At 38.8% G+C, this 23,847-nt stretch overlaps 1 protein-coding gene across 1 annotated transcript in view; it reads left to right on the plus strand.

Annotated features, from left to right (window-relative positions):
* LOC108698814 (coiled-coil domain-containing protein 170) overlaps positions 1-23,847 on the plus strand; it is a 32,551-nt gene that overhangs the window by 3,327 nt on the left and 5,377 nt on the right. Inside the window, exons 3-10 of the mRNA XM_018230639.2 lie at positions 862-907; positions 5,772-5,891; positions 9,040-9,296; positions 10,616-10,760; positions 11,335-11,520; positions 14,057-14,374; positions 14,583-14,783; positions 22,417-22,590. Coding sequence (XP_018086128.1) covers positions 862-907; positions 5,772-5,891; positions 9,040-9,296; positions 10,616-10,760; positions 11,335-11,520; positions 14,057-14,374; positions 14,583-14,783; positions 22,417-22,590 — 1,447 coding nt within the window. The remainder of the gene's footprint in view (positions 1-861; positions 908-5,771; positions 5,892-9,039; positions 9,297-10,615; positions 10,761-11,334; positions 11,521-14,056; positions 14,375-14,582; positions 14,784-22,416; positions 22,591-23,847) is intronic.

Here is a 23,847-nt window from a genome sequence, read left to right on the forward strand (position 1 = left end):
CCAAACAAAAGAATAATGGAAAGGTAACCAGATAACTGCTCCCTAACACAAGATAACAGCTGCCTGGTAGATCTAAGAACAACACTCAATAGTAAAAACCCATTTCCCCAGGGCCGGAACTAGGGGTAGGCAGAAGAGGCACCTGCCTAGGGCGCAACGAAAGGGGGGTGCTGGGCAGGTACCTGACTTTTGCCTACCCCTAGTTATGTTTGCTGCTCTCCCCGCCTTCCACCCCTCCGCCGTTCCTCCCTGCCTCCCTCCCCTCAAGTGCTTTACCCCGTCTCCCCTCAGTCACTTTCCCCGCCTCTCCCCTCCGGCGATCTTCTTCGATTCTGCGCATGCAGGTTTGCGCATGCGCACGCGAGCGCAAGTTCGCGCATGCGCACGCGAGTGCAAGTTCGCGCGTGGGCACGCGAGCGCAAGTTCGCGCATGCGCAGATTCGCACAGGCGCCGCTACTGCCCGGCTTGCCTAGGGCGCCTGGACAGCGTGGCCCGCCTCTGCATGTCCCACTGAGACACATTCAGTTACATTGAGAAGGAAAAACAGCAGCCTGCCAGAAAGCATTTCTCTCCTAAAGTGCAGGCACAAGTCACATGACTTGGGGCAGCTGGGAAATTGACAAAATGTCTAGCCCCATGTCAGATTTCAAAATTGAATATAAAAAAATCTGTTTGCTCTTTTGAGAAAAGGATTTCAGTGCAGAATTCTGCTGGACTAGCACTATTAACTGATACGTTTTGAAAAAAACATGTTTTCCGATGACAGGATCCCTTTAAAGGAACAGTAACACCTAAAATTGAAAGTGTATTAAAGTAAAGAAAATAACTTTATATTAAATGTCTTTATTTACAAATTACAGACGCTTTCCTGGCTATAGAGTTTCTGACCACCTTGGAGAAGTTATGGTAAGTGCACACAGGAAGCCTATAATTATATCTATAAGAGCAGGATTATATCTGTAGGAGAAGGAATTATGGGTAAAAAAGCCCATGATTGCCCCTTCAGAGTACCCTTATAGGCTGTATCTTCTCAACCAAAATTATTTTCTTATGGCATCTGGAACACATGCCTAGTGCACTGTGCTTTTAATCAGGACATTATCTTATGTAGGGAGTACTACACTGTTCTCAAACTGTGATCTTGCTTATTATAGTGAAACTCACTTTTGATATGTCTCTTGGTGTCAATAATAAAGCTAAGCTAAGTGTTCTTATAACATAAAATGTTTTTGGGCATGTATGGTGGCCAGCAATCCAATGTACATGTACTGTGTATGACATCCTTTAGAGTAGGATATGTATTTTGACAGCGTTGATTGTAGGGTACAGCAATGAGTTAACTTTTAGTATGTTATAGAAGTGCCAGTTTGAAGCAACTTTTCAACTGGTTTATATTATTTATTTATATTTTTTAATTATTTGCTGCCTTCTTCTGACTCTTTCCAGTTTCAAATGGGGGTCACTGACCCCATTCAAAAAAACAAATGCTCTGTAAAGTTAAAATTTATTGTTACTGCTGCTTTTTATTATTCATCAAATCAGTGCATGGTCGCTAGGGTGATTTGGACCCTAAACACCAGATGAAATTGCAAACCGGAGAGCTGCTGAATAAAAATGAATGAAATAACTCAAAAATAGAAAATGAAAACCAAGTGCAAATTGTAAAATAGAACTCTCTACAGCACACTAAATGTTAACTTTAAAGGGATCCTGTCATCGGAAAACATGATTTTTTAAAAACGCATCAGTTAATAGTGCTACTCCAGCAGAATTCTGCACTGAAATCCATTTCTCAAAATAGCAAACTGATTTTTTTATATTCAATTTTGAAATCTGACATGGGGCTAGACATTTTGTCAATTTCCCAGCTGCCCCTGGTCATGTGACTTGTACCTGCACTTTAGGAGAGAAATGCTTTCTGGCAGGCTGCTGATTTCCCTTCTCAATGTAACTGAATGTGTCTCAGTGAGACATGGGTTTTTACTATTGAGTGTTGTTCTTAGATCTACCAGGCAGCTGTTATCTTGTGTTAGGGAGCTGTTATCTGGTTACCTTCACATTGTTCTTTTATTTGGCTGCTGGGGGGGGAGGGAGGGTGGTGATATCACTCCAACTTGCAGTACAGCAGTAAAGAGTGATTGAAGTTTATCAAAGCACAAGTCACATGACTTGGGGCAGCTGGGAAATTGACAATATGTCTAGCCCCATGTCAGATTTCAAACTTGAATATAAAAAAACTATGTTTGCTCTTTTGAGAAATGTATTTCAGTGCAGAATTCTGCTGGAGCAACACTATTAACTGATTCATTTTGAAAAAAAAATTCCCATGACAGTATCCTTTTAATTGCAAGCCTTTAACTGCAACTCAAGAGTATGGCATGGGGCACAACACTCTAGGCACAAGAAAACCATTGGCTTTGACCAGGCATTGTTTAGCATTAAGTTCTGAACCCTACGTGCAAACTATGGGGTTGATATTGATAAATGGAGAAAATAGCAAATTGCTGAAATTTGAAACTTTGAAATTTGATAAATCAATCTCCTTTCTTTTGCACTGCCTGAATAGTGCACAAATTGAAGGTATTGTATGTCAGAGAATGCCTAAGCAATACTTGTGTGATGCCCAATTTGACACAGAAACAATTTGTGCCCTTTAATTAATAGTCAATTACCAATTTAATTAGAGAAGGCTTCTTTGGCAAATTAGAAGATTTATTGCTCTTTGCTGGTTTGTCTGTCACTGAAACTTCCTGTTCTTGCCCACATCCTCTCTAAAACTTAAATTAATTTATGTGTCATAATGCTGTAAAGCACCAGAAAACAATGAAAATCACAAACGGAGTGTACCACGTGAAAAGAGATTTGTTATAGCAGCCATCACATACATAACTGCCTCTAATCTATTTGAGTGCTATTCCCTAATAATGTCAGGCAGGCTAAATTATGCTTTGATTAGATGGCACAAACCTTTCTGGATTAAAATGCACTACATACATGGGTATACAAAGTGGAACCAAGAAAAAATGTTTTTGTATAACAAAAGAAAATATCATTTCAAGCATTTCCAATAAACATTATTTAAACATTTTCAGTGGTTTTAGGGTAATGGCACATGGGTTTATTCCACACTTAAATCACCAGACCAATTTCTAGCAGTTTTTTTTTCACAATTACGATTTTATTATCTCAATCTCTAGCTTATTTACAACAAATTGTGTGAATTTGCCAGGAAAATTACTATCATTTTTTTTTCGGAAAACTCAAATTTAAAAAAGCCTGCCAATTTTGAATTTTAATATATAAGTTTCTATGGCTATGTAAAAATAAGCTATGGCTATGTAAAACTTTTCTTACTGGAGGTTCAATGACATTTAAAGTAGCCTCTATTCAAAAACTGTTCCTGAAGGAAAATATACATTTTTCTAATCTACATTAATTAAAAAAATATTATAGATTTAAAAGTTATTTGTAAATTTAATTACTGTTGACTCTTTGCCTGCCAATAACATAGCACATACAGTTAGGCCCATAAATCTTTGGACAGAGACAAGTTTTTTCTAATTTTGGTCCTGTACATTACCACAATGAATTTTAAATGAAACAACTCAGATGTAGTTAAACTGCAGACGTTCAGCTTTACTTCAGTGGGTTGAACAAAAAGATTGCATAAAAATGTGAGGAACTAAAGCCTTTTTTTAACACAATCACATCATTTCAGGGGCTCAAAAGTCATGTGATTATTGTCATCAAAATTTAAAAAAAAACACATTTCCCATATGCACTGGTGGTGCTTAGGTCTGTTTCACCTTAGTGATGTAATGCCAATATTCTGTCTGTCTTTATCCAAATGCATAAAAGCAAAATTATTTTAGAAGGGATTTTACACAGCTAGTGACATTTGAGCTAATGAGTTAGGAAATCAGTGGCACTGTATGTAATGTAATTAAAATTTTATATTTTTAATTTTACAGCTCAGATTTCTTATGCATTTACTTTGGATAAATGATATCATTTTACTTTTGCTGTATGATCAGTAGAGGGAGCTCTTGTAATTGAAATGAAGTTTAAAAAAAAATCACAATGTTTAAACTTTCAAAAATACAAGTAAAATTTTGTGATTTTAGCAGTTCAAGGTTATACCTCAGCCATAATGTCTAACCGTTAAGCCTGGTGGATTAGCACAACTGGAAAAAAGAACATTTTCTACCCAATTTATCATTCAAGTACAAATGAAATTTAGCTCCACCATCATTTTTTATTCTGCTCGCTCCAGTTAGAGGGAAAACCACCACTGCAGCTTCTTGCTTCTTTTGCCTTAGATAAATGTCTGTGTACTTGTAACAGGGTGGTATATGATCTATAAACTGTATAAATATATATATACACACACACACACAGATACCCTATTAAAGAGCTAAACAGATTAATTACATAAACCACTTTATAGGTTCAAAAAATATATAAAAAAAATGTCCCATATTTAATCCACCCAGTAATATTTTCAATTATTGCATACTCAGAATTTGAGTTAGGCAGACAAGGATACAACAGAGAAGGGCACACTGCCTTTCTTCCCCCAAAAACTATCTTTCACAAATCAGTCTCCTGTAGTGAATGGGTGCAGTCTGCAGGTGAGTGGATGGGGAGGGAAGGTGAATTAGGCTGCTATCGTAAAAAGGGCAGCTGAGCAGAGATGGGGGTAGCCAGTGTGTGTGGGGGGGCATACCTCCCAACTGTCCCATTTTTCTTGGGACAGTTCCAATTTTGACAGCTCAACCCGCAGTCCCGGGTTTTTTACTGTAATTTTCCAACTTTCTCTTTGATCTCCTACACTGAACAGTCAGAAAAAGATACAAAGTTTCTAATTTAATTGGCTTTTGTCAGAGAACCCAGAATAGATACTTAGATACTTTTGTAACTAATTAAGATAAGAAGGTCTCTTGGTTGGATTCACAATTCACCATCATCAGCAAAACTGTAATAACATAGAACCATAAAAATCACAGAAATGTGTTCAAACTTTCATAACCTGCCAAAATTTGTAAAATGGACATGGTAATAAGGGGGTGTGGCCTCAAAAACCTGCATGGTCAAAAAAATGTCCCCACTCTCGCGGCACCCATATTTAATCCACCCAATAATATGTTTAATTATTACATACTCAGAATTTGAGTTAGGCAGACAAGGACACAACAGAGAGGGGCACACTGCCTTCATTCCCCCAAAAATATATTTCATAAATCAGTCTAAAGGGGAACTGTCATGAAATGAAAATATATACATGACGTTACTCATTTTAAAGAAATTAGGGGTTCGCCATCAGCCATGTTCTCCTCCGCTCACCCACTGCTGTAGCTGCATTGGACTTTTGAAGCAGAAAGCATGGTAAGTAAAGTAGCTTCTTAGGTAAAATCTGATTCTAGAGATCTGACCTGAGTCAGATGGGTACGGCATGCAGAGCACTTGCTCCAAAAGCTGCTTCACTGTGCTCCCTGTTTGCAAAAAATAAATAAAAAATATATATATATGTATATATATATATATATATATAACCTGAATCAGACGCTTGCACTCTGAACCAGTCTTCCATGAACGTGGGTGCTGGGTCAAAGTATTTATGTAAAGGATGCACAACTTTGTATATATATATATATATATACACACACACATATATACCCATTTTTCTATTGCAATTTCTTTAATTAGCTACGCTATTGCCTTGTCTATTTTAGAGAGACAACCTGATTTTGCACCTTGTGCTTTATTTCAGATACCTTATGATCCAGAGTGCGAATTTTCGACTTCTAGAGATCAGCTTATGCACGACAGAAGAGCTGCACATAGTGAATTGGCTGCTTTGCTGGTGAAAAATAATAGCCTGCAGGCAGAGGTATGGTACACATATGAATTCTATTCATATCCCACTTGCTATGCAGTTCAGTTATTTATAAATGTGTAAGTGCAATAATGGATGTAGAATTGTGCTATGCGCTAAAGATCCTGATACAGCTGAATGAACAGCGTAATACTAACGCCCATGCAAGTGGAAAGTGTTCTCATGTGGTCCCTTTTATGAGAGACCCAATTTATGCACCCACTGCTGCAATTACAATGTAATATTTAAACAGAATAATACGCAGTGGGCAGCAAACATAGCACATTGCACTTTGCAACAAATTCATAAACAAGCCCTTATATTTTACGTGTAACATGCTCAAATACCTGACAAGATAAAGATGACCAATATTAAAAAAAAACCCAATAGGTCATATAGTCTTTAATCAGTTATACCAGGTAACATAGTAAAGCGATTCATAGGTTTGGGAAACGGTATGTTAACAGAGGTTACCTACAGATGTAGTTCTCGTGAGAAACATAAAATGCATAGGTAAAATTCTTCAGAAGGGAGCTTTCCCACTTATTTTTTTTTATAAAAATATATATATATATTATAGTAACTAAGGTTTTTCAGCTGTGTGGGAAAGATAAAATAAATGTATTGGAGGTATAGTGATATCAATACCCTTGTGTTTGAACTGAATGTATGCATAAGACTCCAGGAATTTAGAAATTGATAAATCACTTCCCCATTGCAGGTTACAATCTAAGGTCCCTTAAATACACATACACACACTAGCCAGTTACTCTGCTAATACCGTAGATACTCTGTAGTGTTCCACCATCAAGTTGTAAGCAATAAGGCTATTGAGGAATGCAGACGACCCATAGCTGATGAGCAATTTCACATCATCCAATCATCCTCTCAAATGTGTTGGGGACAAAAATATTCTGTGGGATCCAGTAACATTTAGTTACATCACATCTGCTACAACTGATGTTATACTGGGACTGGCAACAATGGAAGGGCTGAACTATGAGTTTGCAGATCTCTGGCGTACACAAATGAAAGTTCTCCCTAAAATTAGTTAGTTATACAACAATAAAGTATAGAGGTAAAACAGTTTTGTCACTATGTAAATAACATAATGTCTTGATATTTTAAAATGTATTCCCGGCCAGGTAGCCTTTTGAAATGTTAATTTTTCCACTTTCCTCTAATGTTCTTCTGAAAAACAAATACGTGCAGATCAGATCTAATGAGATCAGATGCAGCGTTTCAGAAGTTACGGTAACAAGAACCTGCCGGAGCAGCAGACTAGGATAGCAATGCTTATAATAGGTGCAATTTCTAGCAATAACACAATGTTCCTGACCTTTTTTGCTGTCCACAAAGCAGATGTCTTTTTACTGTGTCAGATAAAATGTTCTCTTCCTCCAACTATCACTGAAGTGCTTGGTCTCCCCCCAACATAGAACCAATCAGAAAAAAATATATCAATTGCTTATAAAAATCACGATTTGGTGGTTAAAACAGGTTATTTTTATCAACATGTAAAAATCGATATAGAGAAGACAGAGATGTTCAGGAATAAGTAAGTAGCAATAATAATCCCATTAGCAGTTTATTGCCATATGGCCTTAGTTCAGTGCCCCAGAGTGTAGCTACTATATAGTCTGCACCTTCCACTTTAAATAATGTAAGAGCAAATGTCAGAGTTTGGGCACAATGAGATCTCTGCTCCAATGTACAATGCTTCTGCATATACTTCTGTAAATGTGCAGAAAAAATGGGTAAAATATGTAAATAAATATTTTAGGTTTTTTCTGACCATATGCCAGAAAATTCACCAAGCACTGATTTCACTCCAGAACTCAGTGGAGCTGGCATATTTTACCTTTTTATAAAAAATACCCCCAAAAAAAGACCGCTACATTACTACTTTCCACAAATACTCTACAAAATAACATCACTGTATTCCACTCTTATTCACACCAATTTTTGTATTGCCTTTGCCCATGGCATTTTGGCTCTAACTTATCTATAGAAACGAATCCTATGGTTTATCACATGAAAACTCAACAACATTGTATAAGTATATTTGATATTCAATTAGGAGAAAAGTTTTACCAGAAAAATAACTCCAGGGAAAAATGATAGGATGTATCTCTGGGACAAGTGTATGGTAAACTCTGTGGTTATGGATCGCACTGGAGATTAAACACGTACATTTTAAGTTATGCTACAATTAAAAATATGTTTAGATAGTCTTATATGCTTATGCATTAGATCTTTATGGCACTATTGAAATATTTACACAATGTAATATGAAAAATTGAGACACATTTTAGTAGCTTTTGTGTGCAGCCATTACTTGCAATCTCCAGGATATCCAAAAAACACAACATGTACTCAACAGGAATATCCAAAATCATAGTGTAAGAGCTCAACCGGAAGTCAATTCCACCTCCTGAAAAAACTGTAACTATTATGACATTATTATTTTGCAAGAAAACTACTTTAGCATGACATTATCTACAAGAAAAGTGGATCATATGATGAATTCTCCAAATGAGCAGACCCCACTGTTTGCCCACAGATCAAATTATCACTCACATTAGGAACATGCGCAGATGATGGCACCATAATAGGAACCACAGTTTGTGATTGTCTTGTGTGATTTTTCAGGCAGTACTACATTTATGGCCATGTTTGCAGATCTTTTATTTTATGAACAGTCAAGCATAGAGTATCTGTAGAAATAAGTCAAATCAACTGGACTTGCTGTGTTTTTCTTGAAGATGTTTCACCAGTCATCTGACTGGCTTTCTCAATTCTGAATTGAACTGGTGAAACGTCTTCAAGAAAACATAGCAAGTCCAGTTGATTTTGATTTATTTCTACAGAAATACAATGACCTGGATGAATGAGAATCTTCACAAGCATGGAGGTTTTTCTGTATCTATGGTGCCTTTTTAGAAATACACATAAGTGTTGCATGTACGAGTGAACACAAACAATAGCTTGTCCTTACAATGCAGTGCAATGGATAAATTTTCCTAAGATATGAAACATTTGGTACATAAATTGTGTCTATTCATGTTGAGACAACTCTGGTGAAATACAAATTTTTTTCATGAAAATCATGCACTGGCTCCAGACTATGTACCACTTTTATATATTTTGTCCTATTTTGTAGGTGTCTGATCTGAAAAACAGACTGGCAGCTAAAGAAGCTCTCCTTCAGGAAGTGAAAAATGATTTAGTAAGCTACAAAGAAAACAATGCTCGCCAGTTATCCCAGATCCACTCTCTTAAAGACCACATCAAGGAATTGGAACATTTGAGCGCATCTGTAAATTGTGGAAAATCAGAGAAAAATGCCGAGCTCTATTCCCTGAGACGGGATAATAACGAGTTGAATGAAAGAGTTCAAGAGCTAGAACAAAGAATTAGGTATGTTGGAATGGTGAGATGCTTTGTGATAAACTATTATCAGTTGTTAAATATTTCATCCTTTTTGGTGCCAGGCCTCTTTGTTCTTGCTGCACCATGTGTTGCTGTGTAAAATGCACCAAATCGTAGATTAAACTGGAGCCCAGAAATGCAGAATCTAGCACTCCAAAACAATAGTAGCTTTATGTCTGCTGTGTAGATTCTACATTTGAAGGGTAAAACTCATATTTTGCATGGCTGTTCTGGGCTTCCTAATCTATGTGCAGTGGTTCAATAAACCAGCATGTATCTTAACATATAGCCACCTTGAACAAATGGCAAAATCTTGCAATTTAACTCTTCTTTCACCTCATTAGTAAGTCCCAGGCAATATAGGGTCATTGTGCAGAAGTTTAGAAAGCACATCCTTCTCCGCAGGACAAAGGACAATCTGATGCCATGATATAGAATCTTTCCTCTCTTTCTACATTCTTTCATCCTGTGCTTGTTTATGATGGAGAGCACAGGCCAGTAAAGAATAATGTCATCTAGAAAGTAAAAGTAAAAATAAAATTAGTTTGGGATAAAATTACACCTCAACTACAGTACGTTATTTGCCTTATCTTAAAATTTTAGTTTATTTTTCTACAAAACTGTGTAAATTGCAACTCTGGTCTTTGCTACAGAACATTAAGAATTAAAAAAACTGGTACCTTTAAGTGGACTGCCACATTACATAGGATAACTTATTAGGAGGGCTATAAGCATGTGAACTGCAGTACCAAAAGGGATTTGTGGATGGGGTGGGCCAGTATTTTTCTTTAGCAAATTGTGAGTAAAGTAGATATCTTCAGATATTGATCTTACAGGAAACTTATTTTTGGGATATGATTGTTAAGAGTCTATGAGTAATGTCACAAAGATTAATTCTATTACAGAATATTACATTAATAATCTGTAGTAAAGTTATGTTATATCAACCACTTTTAGACTTTGTGACCTTGTGACCACAAGACTAACTAATGTAAATATAGGACAGATGTTTTTAGAGGGGTCCCAGTTAAGATGTTGTCGAGGAAGGAAACCAGTGTAGGGGAGGGCAATAAGTCTAAGCTTTTTTTAAAAAAAATATTTTTTTTAATATTTAATAATTAAAAAAAAAACCTTATCTACAAAACCCAGGGTCCTGAGAATTCCTGGGACATATTCCACACACTAGTTATTTTATTTATTTCTCACTTTGGCTGCCTTTTTTCTTGGCTCTGATCTTTCCTCTGGTACAATAATGGGAACTTGCCTTTAATGAGGCTTATATGCTGTTTACTTTGTAATGTATGCAGAATGCACCTGATTGAAAGAGAAAAAACAGAACAAAGAGCCATCGGGCTAGAAAGGAAAATGAAGGAAAGTATTGGCAAATTGTGCTCCTGTTTGAATATGGATGTTGAGGAACAGGAAGATCCCCTGAATATAATGCTAACAAAGGTAACTGCTACTAGGTAGTGCATACATTTTGCTATGAAGGCAAAGCTAATCAAAATATAGTGATAATGTATACTTCAATAAAGGCTAAGAATATGAACAATTGTTCCATAACACCATTTGTATTTAATAACATCATTTGTACTTTTATTAATAGCATTTTCTGAACAAGGGGTGCTATTTTAGCTTGGGGTACCATAGCAAATGTCCACTCTACCCTGTCTAACCAACCTGCCATGGTCAACATGGTAGCAGCTTAAATGCAGTATAAGTGATAGCTTCTATAGCTACTATTAAAGGAGCAGACTTCAATGCAGGCCATTTGTACATGTGACAATTAGCTATTGTTTCCTTTAATTTAAAATAATTGGGCAAAATCTCTCCAATGATTGTGAACGCTGTCTCTTCTGTATTAATCATCATATCAGTGTATCAGACTGCATGGGAGCCTTTGCCTTAGTGGAAGTTGTATACAGATAAGTTGTACACAGTACAACCTGTGTGATTTCCTTCATATAAGGACTCATTTAAAGAATTTATGTAAACCTCTATAATTTAATGTTGTTCTTGATTTAAGGTTGAAAAGCTAATAAAAGATTATTTTGTGCAAAAATCAAAATTGTCAAGTCTGGAGGAGGTGTTGGCTGGACGACAAGTGGAGTATAAAGCCAGCCGAGAAACCATTGTGAGACTGGTTTCAGAGATAGACAAACACAAGAAAGCTGTGTCAGGGCTTGAGGCACAACTGAAGGATATAAAGATGGTAAGAACCAATCATATTTGTATGTTGTTTGTCCCTGCGTGGGCACTGACAAACTAGAGTCAAAATAGCTTGGTCAAAACAAAGCAAAGTATACTTTCTCCCTTGTTGTTACACTGACTGATGTAAAGGGTCTGTATAACCTAATACTGAACATTACTAAGTAAATTCTATATGTCATGAGAAGAGTCTTACATTTCTCTGTCACTTCTACATTTTACAAGGTCAGATCAAATGTCGCTTTTTTATTTTTATAGACAGAACTACACTTTTGTCCTTCATTATGAAATGATCAGTTATTTCTGTTATTTTAATAACAGAACAAAAGCACAATTTCTGTCTGTGTGCAGCATGCCCAGACTTAACTAAAAGCTAAAGAAAAGTTTAGTATACACACACACATATAATTTATAAAAAAAATCTATTTCAATATATGCCTCTAACTTGCCTAATATATATTCATTATTAGATATTATTAATTATTAATGTCTCCATCTTTATAATTTAATGGTAATGGAAACAACTAGGGGGTTATTTACTCAAGTTTGAATTGTGTCTTCTCCAAAAAATTCAAGTTTTTCGAGGTTAGTCTCAAAAAAACTTGAATTTTTCGAGATTTATTATGCCCCGAAGCTGCTAAAAGTCCAAATCCAATAGTACTCCAGCTAAAACCTGTGAAACTCATGTAAAAGTCAATGGCAGAGGCCCCTTTAAAGGAGAACTAAAGCCTAACTAAAGAAGTAGGATAGAAATGTTGTTCATTATGTTTTGGGCTTCTGTACCAGCCCAAGGCAACAGCAACCCTTAAGAAAGGAAGATCTGCTCCTGCTCCTGATTCACTGTACATGCTCTGTGTCAATTGCAAGGCACTGGCCTTAATATTATTGCCTACATTTCTGTTTGTTAGTAATCTCTCTTAACCCTGCATTTTGTTATAATGAGATAACCCTTCCCCATTCAAGGCTTTTAGATCAGGTGAAAGAACAATCATCCTCCTCGCCATCTCTTTTTGTACTACACCTTTACCTTTATATTGAAATTCTGTTTTCAAATATCACTCACCATGTTCACAATCAAATTTATTTTATGGTCCCCATTATTTCTGCTTTTGGATATAGTTTAAAGGAATTGTTCAGTGTAAAAATAAAAACTGGGTAAATAGATAGCCTGTGCAAAATAAAAAATGTTTCTAATATAGTTAGTTAGCCAAAAATGTAATGTATAAAGACTGGAGTGATTTGAAGTATAACAAGTCAGTCAGGACACTACTTCCTGCTTTTCAGCTCTCTTGGTTTACACTGACTGGTTACCCTGGCTACCAGACAGTAACCAATCAGAGACTTGAGGGGGGGCCACATGGGTCATATCTGTTGCTTTGGAATCTGAGCTGAATGCTGAGGATCAATTGCAAACTCACTGAACAGAAATGTACCAGGTGGCCCCCCTTCAAGTCGCTGACTAGCTCAGAGTTATAGAGCTGAAAAGCAGGAAGTTGGATTCTGGCTGTTTTATTAGAGATCTGTTCACTCCAGCCTTTATATATTACATTTTTGGCTAACTAACTATATTAGAAACATTTTTTATTTTGCACAGCCTATCTATTTACCCAGTTTTTATTTTCACACTGAACTATTCCTTTAACTCTATGAGGAGGCTGCCATATTTGTGCAGCAGCAGTCCATTAACATTAGAAACTCTAACTGACAGCTTGAGAAGGGACAGTCAGGTTTTCAAAACAGTCAGGTTTAGGATCTTCAAGTAACAATTACTTAGAAACGCAGACATATCAGGGAAAAATGTTCAATATGACCTAATGCATATTTTGAAGAGTAGTTTTTAGTGTCAGTATCAGGGCTGGTTTTCTATTTTGGACGCCCCTAGGACGTTCGAGTCTGTCTGCTCCCCCGCTGCCCTCAGGTGTGTATGTACACATACTTTCAGCACTAAGGACTGCAAACTTGGGTAAGTAAAGTTTAAATTGCGCATAGTCCTCAGTACATCAGGAAAGTTATGCGGCTGGGCAGCATGCTGCTCCTGAAATCACGCCTCCCTAGGCCCTGGCATTTGTGGCTTTGCCACAAATCCGGCCTGGTCACTATATCACTATAGCCTTGGATACTGTCAGAGCCCAACATCCAAGATGGCAGCATCCATTACCAGCACGTGACATCATCATACCACTTCTGGCATGATAATTCTTAATAAATAGATGCTGAAGACCTAAGTTCAATACCCAAGTATAGGTCTTTACTTGTAAAGTTCCTGTAAGCTTCTGTAAGCTTCTACGGTTCTAGACTCTTTGCTTGTTCCTGAGTTTTTTGCATATACCAGACTTCATCAGCCTATGGCCTAGGGCCCTGACAGATGTTAGCTTAAAATGTGATGAATAAATATGCCCCTGTAGGATATTCTTTATATTCTTTTTAGGAAATGCATGTAGTCCTTCCATATGCCTATTTATATTTTTAATGTAAGTTTTCCCTTAATTTTTCCATGTTTACATTTTCATTAAAACCTATCAATTTCTATTTCTATCTAGGAACGAGATGAAGCCATACTGGTCAAACAAAGTGCTGGGAGAGAAAAGGAGCTTCTACTAGAGAAAATAAAGGACAACCATAAAGAATGGAGCAGTTTTCAACAGGAGATGGTGAAAAAAGAAAAAAAACTAAATGAGCTGGACAGAAATTTACGGACATCTGATTATGAAGCTAAGGCCTCTCATAGCCTGCACCAAAGCTTCATAATACAGCTTGCTACAATACTCAGTAATGGCTTTATTGCTGTACCTAGAACAGAGGAAGCCATTAAGGAACGAATCCAAGAAATTAGCAACAGCGAACAGGAATGGAAATCGGTAAATTCTTAAACTATATAAATGTAGATGATCTTCACTTGGTGGCAGTCTGAGTCTCTATGTATATGTCTATCTATCTATCTATCTATCTATCTATCTATCTATCTATCTATCTATCTATCTATCTATCAGTATCAGTATATATATGTGTGTGTGTGTGTGTGTGTAGATAATTCCTTAGAGATAACTGGTTTTGTTTTACACACAGACTGCAGAAGAGCTTCAGGAAAAGGTCCTCAAACTAACAAAACAATTAGACCAACAGCGTGATCTATATCATGAAGCAGTTACTAAGTCATATAAAGCTGAAGAAATATTACAGGAAAACCATGAATCCCTTAAACACTTAAAAGGAAAACTTGCTTCAGAAGAGATGATTAAAGATGGTTTTAATGCAGAGAGGAAAAAGGTATGAAAAAAAAATCATTTTGGGGCAGTAGATGTTTATTTGCATCTGGTGGAAACTGGCTCAGTGTTAATTATTAATAATCAATAGAGGTCATTTATAAAAACCAGGGTAAGAAATGCAGACAGGCCCCAATTTGTGGTGAGGCCACAAAGGCCTGTGTCTAGGGTGACATAAATGAAGGGGCGGCACGGGTAATCTGCTTGATTCTGGAGCACTAAGCACTAAGCGCATGATCCTGAAGGAGGGAGGAGAGCTCCTCGGGGGGCCCTCGGGGGGTGAAATCCAGCCAAGTGCAGAGCACTTAAGGTGCACTCTTGCTTTGACAAGCACTTCTTCGACCAGTATTGTCGCAATATGTCACAATGTTCATTCCGCAGTATCACATGACACAGACCTGTTGCGACTGCTGTTTGCTAACTTGTGTGTCTGAATGACATGTAAATTAGTGAGTTGGAGATGGGCACCTACCTGCATTCCTCCGCCCCATTTGAATAGAGCTCTGCTGAATGCAGGCAGCAACGTATTCAAAGAGTTAGCACAGGTATCAGCAGAAAAGCAATTCTTTAACCAAGGAAGGCAGTGTGCAAAGTTCAGGAAAAAGGTGCATTGTGCCCATTTGCACTTTACATACTGCATTTAAAATAATAAATGGCGGGGGCGCATGCGCGGCGCCATCAGGAGCGGACGTACCTGATGTGAGCTCCGTATCCCAGCCCGTTTAATCCAGCAACCACGGGGGGGCGCATGCGCGGCGCCATCAGGAGCGGACGTACCTGATGTGAGCTCCGTATCCCAGCCCGTTTAATCCAGCAACCACGGCTATAAAACGTTCCGGTACCGACTCTAATTTATCTTGAGGGTACCAGGTATCACTATGCCACAACCGGCGGCTAAGAAAAAAGGGGCGGCGCCGAGCACGCATAAGTTTTTCCAGCAAAGGAGTCCGGGCACACCGCCATCTTCACAGGCCTCACACGAGGCGGACCTGTCGCACTCCCATCCGGACCCACTGGGGCCTTCCTCCGAGGTATCGGAAATTTTATCTACCATACAGACTATGTTCCGGACGGAACTAGCAGCTGCAGTTGCGGACTTTACCAAACAAATCCAAGAACTGGGCACTCGGACGAGTGCCTTGGAGGACCGCACGGAAGAGCTTGTGGCAGCGATACATGCTGATAGTGACGCCATTGAGATCCAGAGGGAACAAATTGCGGCAATGGAGGAAAAAATTGAGGATCTAGAGAATAGATCTCGTAGGGCTAATATTCGCCTTCGTGGCGTCCCAGAGACTGAGATGGACCTTGAACTATTTGCGATGAACCTTTTTACTACCTTACTACCAGAAGTACCGCCTGAGAAACTGCAGATGGTGAGAATACGGGCGCTTGCTAGGCCTCGCACAAAAGATACGCCTAGGGACATAGTCCTGAAATTGCAACACGAGGCGGTCAGAGCTCAAATATTACAAGCTGCGCGCCAATTCACTAGAGATCCAGACAACAAACTATCGGCTGATATTTATGCTGATCTGGCACCTACTACCTTGCAGAAGAGGCGGCTGATGAAAGATGTCACCTTACAGCTCCAGAAGGCACGGATTAGGTACAGGTGGGGCTTTCCCTTTGCACTCCATTGCACTATTAATAATCGCCTGTATTCATTCAAGACCACAGAGGCGGCCTTACATGTGTTACAGAAGGAGGGCCTTTTTGTTCCTTCCCCAGCGCCATCGGCGAGCAGCAGTCCGAGACCTCAGAAAGAATGGCAAGTGGTGGCTGGTCCCCACTCGCCTTCTCGCCTAGGCCGCAACTCTGGCATCCCCAAACCACAACGGCTTCGCTCCCAGACGATTCCGGATACCAGAGACCTGTCCGGTTAAGTATGACTTGTACCCCGTGTTTCTATTTTCCTGTGCAGGATACGTTACATCCTTTTCAATGGGCTTGGGAATAGATGCTGCCCACATTCCCCAGTCTACTGGCGACCCCACAAAGACAGTCGCTGAATGACCGGGACATTTTCCCCATATTTGGGGTTTTTTTTCAGGTTCCATTTTATTTTTTGTACTGTTTTGTTCGCTTTTTTGGGTTGATCCACTGTGCTCATAACCGTTTTTGGTATCTTTTTTGTGTTTTCTCATTACGAAATGTATTTATTTTTATGCCTCTTCCTGTGCTCCCTGATTATTTAGTGTACCTGTATGCTATAATGTTAGTGCAGTTTGACCTCCACTCCTGTTCTCTCCTCTCCTTCGGTTCAGATCATTCCACTTGTAGCTCCCCTTTGAGCATGCGTTTCTGCTTTAATGGATTCTTTCTTGTGACATTTCACTATGGCTTTTACAGTAATCTCTCATAATGTTAAGGGGTTGAATTCTCCGCGGAAGCGTAGACAGGCCTTTCAATGCTATGAACGTATGCATCCAGATGTGATTTGTTTGCAGGAGACTCACTTCACTAGACAGTCTTATCCGAAATATTTTCATCGCCAATATTCCAGATATTTTCTGGCTTCTACTCCCAATAAAAAGCATAGAGGTGTTGCTATTTTGGTTCATGACAACTTTCCGATTGTTGTGACAGATGTGCAAGTGGATAAAGAGGGGCGATACTTATCTATAGTGGGTAGCTTATTTGAGAAGTCTATTAGGATTACATCCACATATTCCCCGAATGCTGCCCCACGAGAGTTTTTTAACAGATTCGCTGCTAAACTGAGTACACATCCCCTTGATGTTAATTTGTGGTGTGGAGACTTTAACTTTCCCTTTAATCCGGCCTTGGATAAATCGGCCGTGCTGCCCCATGTTAGGGAACCTTAGGCCGCTAAATTGACTCAACGGGTTCTTAACTCATCTCAGTTTGTTGATACCTGGAGGGAACTCCATCCTCAGGCTCGTGGCTATACCTTTTATTCAGCCCCCCATAAGCAATATTCTAGAATTGATGCCATTTTACTCAATGCAGCCATGATCCCTAACCTAAAGGATGCCTTTATAAAAGTTTGCCCGTGGTCAGATCATGATCTCATGGTTACTAAAGTATTGCTACAGGGTATTTGCCCTAGGTCATCTAGATGGCGCCTTAATGAACGCCTGCTTAGCGATCCCCAAGTTACGCAAGAATTAAAGACTACCCTAACTAATTACTTCAAGGAAAATACCACGACTGATGTCACGCCTGATGTCGTATGGGCAGCCCATAAGGCTACTATACGGGGATATCTCATACAACAGGCAGCTAGGCGGAAAAAGCAATTAAGGGACAGATATTGCCAACTTGAATCCTCATTAACCACCCTGGAAAGGCTTAACCAAACTTCACTGTCATCACAATTGACTAAACGTATTAAAGCGCTTAAACAAGAACTAAATACTTTGCAACTGGAGCACGTAGATAAAGCTATCCGATGGACTCGGTTTAGGTACTATAAGAATTGTAATAAGCCTGACACTTATTTAGCGAACCTACTGCGTACCAAATCTCGAATTAATCAAATACCCCGTATTCGAACTTCACTGGGCAACATTACCTCTAACCCGGAAAAGATGAGACACTTTTTTAGATTTCTATAGAAAACTGTATACCCCAACCCATAAACCAGATTCTCGAGCTACACAGACCTTTCTTTCTCAGTATCCTTTACCGGTATTCTCTGATTCCAGTTTAGATATGCTGAATGCGGCCATAACGGTCGAGGACATTGCCTATGCAATCAAACAACTTAAGGTAGGGAAGGCACCGGGCCCTGATGGCTTTTCAGCTAAATATTATAAGGTCTTTGCTGACATAGTTACTCCACGCCTTAAATTACTCTTTGATCATATCCGAGATGGTAAGCCCATTCTCCATGAATTGCTGTCGGTGCATATTACACTGATTCCTAAACCCAATAAGGATCCTCTCCAACCGAAACATTATCGTCCCATTTCTCTCTTGAACATTGATTTAAAGCTTTTGACTAGCATACTAGCACGTAGGTTATCTTCTATTTTGCCGGAAGTGATACATAGGGATCAGGTTGGCTTCATCCCGTTTAGACAGGCAGGGGACAATGTGAGAAAGGTTCTTAATATTATACAGCATGCTAAGTCTACCAAAACGCCCATGGGTTTATTAGCCTTGGATATAGAGAAGGCGTTTGACTCCCTTGATTGGCAATACCTCAGAACCATCCTTAGCTCTCTTGGGATTGGTGAACCTTTTACTACTATTCTTTCTACCTATTACTCTACCCCGTCTGCTACACTGAAATTGCCTACTTCCTCTTTCCAAACTATTGAGATCCGAAGGGGAACGAGGCAGGGTTGTCCATTGTCTCCAGCCCTTTTTGCTCTTGCAATGGAACCGCTGGCAGAGGCGATTCGGAGAAATCCGAATGTTAAGGGCTACACTATAGCTAACACTGAACATAAAGTATCCCTTTTTGCTGACGACTTATTGTTGACTGTCACACAACTTTTAACTACGTTGCCCAACCTTCTTCATATTATCCAGGAATTTTCTAAGGCCTCGGGGTTACGATTGAATCAGGATAAGAGTGAATTTCTGCCCTGTGGTGTTCCCAAGCATACCAGCAAACTTGTTGAACTTAATTTTGGGTTTCAACTTCGAGACCAATACTTATCTTATCTAGGCATACGCCTCACTGCCAACCTGGAAACAATGTAGAAACATAATTACCCTCAACTGTATAGGAAATTGTTGCACGAGTTACAGGAGTGGAGGTCTAAACAGATTTCTTGGATAGGGAGAATAAATTGTATTAAAATGATGACTTTGCCTAGGTTGTTATATTACTTTAGAACTCTGCCCATTGCCCTCGTGAGAAGGGATCTGCTAAGTTTCCAACAGAAAATTATGGCCTTTATTTGGGGGAATAAGAGACCGAGGATTAATAGACATATTATGTACCTTCATAAAACTAGGGGTGGTTTGGGGGTCCCGAACTTGCTTCATTACTATAGGGCAGCTCGCTGTGCCCAGATCCCCCCCATACATGGAGGACCTCAAGCTCCTTTGTGGGTACTCAGGGAGTCTGATATGGTACATCCTTATTCGTTGCAGAGCTTACTCTGGAATCCGAGCTCGGATATTAAAGTATGTAAATCTGTTTCCCCATTGACTTATACTATGCTGCAGTTATGGAACATTCTTAAATTCAAATATCGTCTTGCATCGAACCCTTCGACATTGGTGCCATTGCACGGAAACATCCTTTTTCCCTCGAGCTGATCCGAGTCGGCCTTTACCTGGTGGAAAGACAGGGGGGTCCTTACCGCCTACCAGCTCACTGATGGATCTAAGCCGCTGTCCATGGAGTCCCTTATTCAGAAATATCAAGCACCGCCAACTGAGACTTACCGGGCAATGCAACTGTCACATTTTGCTTTACACTTCTGGCCCAAGAGTTTGGTCTCTAGAACGTTTCTAGAGGTCATTTGCATGACTTCCCCAATGTGTAGACGAGTCCTCTCCACCATTTACAGCCAGCTGAATCATGCTGTCGCACCGGCCAAACTTCAGCATATGCTGGATTGGGAAGCCGACTTGGGGACGACGTTTTCCCCGGAAGTATGGCTCAAGAGCTACTTACGAATTTTCAAGGGGAGCTATAATGTCACCATAGTGGAAACCTCGCTTAAACTTTTTCATAGATCGTACTATGTTCCAGAACGACTTCATCGTATGTACCCCACCGTTTCACCTCAATGCTTCAGGAACTGTCCCACTAGAGGGACGATTTGGCATACCTGGTGGAGCTGTCCTGTGACGCAAGCCCTATGGCAGCAGATATCTCGGATATTGACTACACTCTTTTATACTCCCATTGATCCGTGCCCAGAGGTTATGCTTCTAGGTCATAAACTGGAAGGTATGAATCTTTCGGCACAGCACCTGACTCAACATATCTGTATGGCGGCGAGGATTCATATTGCGGCACAGTGGAAATCACCCTACCTTTCCATAACTAAAGTCTTGGACAAGATTGAGTTCATCCATTTAAATGAACGTTTGAGATACCAAATTGATGGCCAACTGGAGAAATTCACTGAGATCTGGGACACTTGGATTCTTCATAAGGAGTCGTTCCTATCCCTTTGAGTTAAATTGGGGCAATGGGCAGAGTTCACTCTACTTAAGTATGTGCTTAGTTGGTGTTTGAGGCATATGGCAAAAACTTGCTCTATAGATACCGATTGTGACATGTTTAATGGTATTTTTCGGATAGCCAGTGGATTATTTCTCTCCTTATTTTGTTTTTTTTTTTTTTTTTTATACCTTTTCCCCTGTTACGCAATATTTTGTACTATGCATTCCTGTGTTGTGCAATGTGCTGTTTTCTATACAGTCCTTCGGGAAAAGTGAAATTTGTTTCAATAAAAAGAAAGTTGATAAAAAAAAATAATAAATGGCTCCTAAATCTTTCAGGTTGCATTTAAACATGCCTCATTATTTGGTAGTATTTTTTTCTTAAATTTCCTACATATACTAGCAGTAGCACATAGATATACATAGCAATGGTGTTGGTAACATCAGATGCATGTGTTCTTTATAATCCCTCAGGCTGCTCCCCCATCTACTGCTGTGTTTTCCTTGTTATGGCATGAAACATATTATTTAGGAACCCATCATAACCAGTCTCCCATCACAAAATCACTGTTAAGAAACATTTATGCTGCTTTAAAATAGGTCACTGGAATGTTATTCAAGGAATACTCCTAAAAATGCATAATATCTATCAGTGGCACAACTAGAGGGCCCCCCTACAAAATATATTTTTGGGCCCCTCCCGGGTGCAACTCAAACGATGTATGTGGATTCCAGACTACCGTCGAATGGCAGCTATTTTAGCCTTAAGGTGGCCATACACGGGCCGATAAAAGCTGCCGACAGACCGTGTCGGCAGCTTATTGGCCCGTGTATGGGGGCCCCCGACGGGCTTCCCCGATCGAGATCTGGCCGAAAGTCGGCCAGATCTCGATCGGATGGGATTAAAAATCCCGTCGGATCGCGGCCGCATCTGTTCGTTGATGCGGTCCCGCGATCCGACCGCCCGTTTGGTGAACGCTAGGATCCGATCGTTGGGCCCTAGGGCCCACGATCGGATCAGCCCGATATTGCCCACCTCAAGGTGGGCATATCGGAGGGAGATCCGCTCGTTTGGCGACATCGCCAAACGAGCGGATCTATCCGTGTATGGCCACCTTTACAACAAACCAAAATTGCTTAACAAAATCAAAAGAACACAAAATATGTAAACCTGATTAGAAAATGCAGGCAGCTGCAAGTCCCACTTTGTCCATTAATTGGCTCATGTAACCTAACAAGTATGGTTTGTTTGTGTTCACCCCCAGGGGGCGGCCCTTATTTCTTAAAATGGCAATTTTCTATTTAGGATTACCCAATGGCACAAACTACTAAAAAAGTATATTATTATGAAAATGGTGGTTTATTTACATAAAGCAAGTTTTTACATATGATTTTTATACAAAATATTTTTCTAGAGGTCTACATTGTTTGTTTGTTTATAGAGTACCAATCAAATGAGACATTGCTAAATGTTTGTATTGGCGTGCTTTCAAAAATTTGAAATAAAAAACATCTAATCCTTGTTGATGTTAATACAGCTAAAGAAGTTTTTACTACAGATGGCAGAAAAATTAAATGTTGTTCAAGATATATCATCAGGTGGTCTGACATCCCAGTATGAAGTACTACTAAACAAAGCAGAGGAGATTAACCAAAGGGACAAAGGATTTCTGAAGGAGAACAAATCTCTTATTTACAATCTCCAGAAAAAGGTTGGTATAAGGAGTAATGCCATTCTATTAAATGTTGTGAAATACACATTTCTCAAAGGGTTCTGTAAAAGTGTTAAAGGGAGGCCCATTTATTAAAGGTCAAATTTTAGTCATAAAGCTTTTTGAAACCATTATTTTACAAATTTTCTTAAAACCTAGAATGTCTTGAAAGTTATTAAAAAGATCTGAATATAAAACGTATGAACAGAAAAGAAACTTAACAATGCACTAAAAATATCTATAACCTATAAGTTTGAGTTCCCATTAACTTTTATAGGACCTCAACTGCTTTTACTTGGAGAGTTTTCCGTGGAAGTTTTAAAGAAAACGAAAACGAAAACATTTTTTTTTTGAGAATACAAAATACGGTTTGTCAAAAAAAAAAAAAAAAAGAAAGAAATGTTTAGACGTATTATTTTCAAAGCCACCAATATGGTAGAACACATGCATAATTGTTTCATCTCTGCTTTCAGGCTAGAGTTGCGCAAATGTAGTATACCTGACTGGATTCTTTTGGCCACAATATTTACTAATTGTTGCCAGATCTACACTTTTCAAGGGAACGTTATGTAGAGAAAACTAGAAAGAAATGTAAAATTATTTTTAGAATTAAAACAAAACAAAATGCCCAGTGTTCCCTTGTCTTATGTCTTTATGCATACATATGTTAAAGGAGTCATTCACCTTTAAGGTAACTTTTATTATCTTATAGAATGGCTAATTCTAAGCAACTTTTCAACTGGTCTTCATTTTTTCATTCTATAGTTTTTGAATTATTTGCCTTTTTCTTCTGAGCTTCCAGCTTTTAACTATGGGTAACTGATCCCATCTAAAACGAATGCTGTATAAGACTATAAATGTATTGTTATTGCTACTTTTTATTACTCATATTTATATTTAGGACTCTCCTGTTCATTTTCCATTCTCTTATTCACATCAATGCATGGTTGCTAGGGTAATTTGGACCCTAGCAACCCGATTGCTGACCTTGCAAACTGCTGCTGAATTAAAAGCTCAATAACTCAAAAAAAACACATAATAAAACATGAAAATCAATTGCAAGTTGTCCCCAAATGTCACTCTCTAGAATTACATCATACTAAAAGTTAATTTAAAGGTATTTTGAATCTTATTGGAGACAAATGTTGGTTAAATACTGCTGTGACATGATGTGAAGTGTGATGTACATTAAATATGTTTGAGAATAGAATTCTTCTTTATGTATTTTATATGCAAGTTATATATGAGTTATAATAA

This window comes from Xenopus laevis, chromosome 8L (genome assembly GCF_017654675.1).
Source record: "Xenopus laevis strain J_2021 chromosome 8L, Xenopus_laevis_v10.1, whole genome shotgun sequence".
NCBI classification, from domain to species: domain Eukaryota; kingdom Metazoa; phylum Chordata; class Amphibia; order Anura; family Pipidae; genus Xenopus; species Xenopus laevis.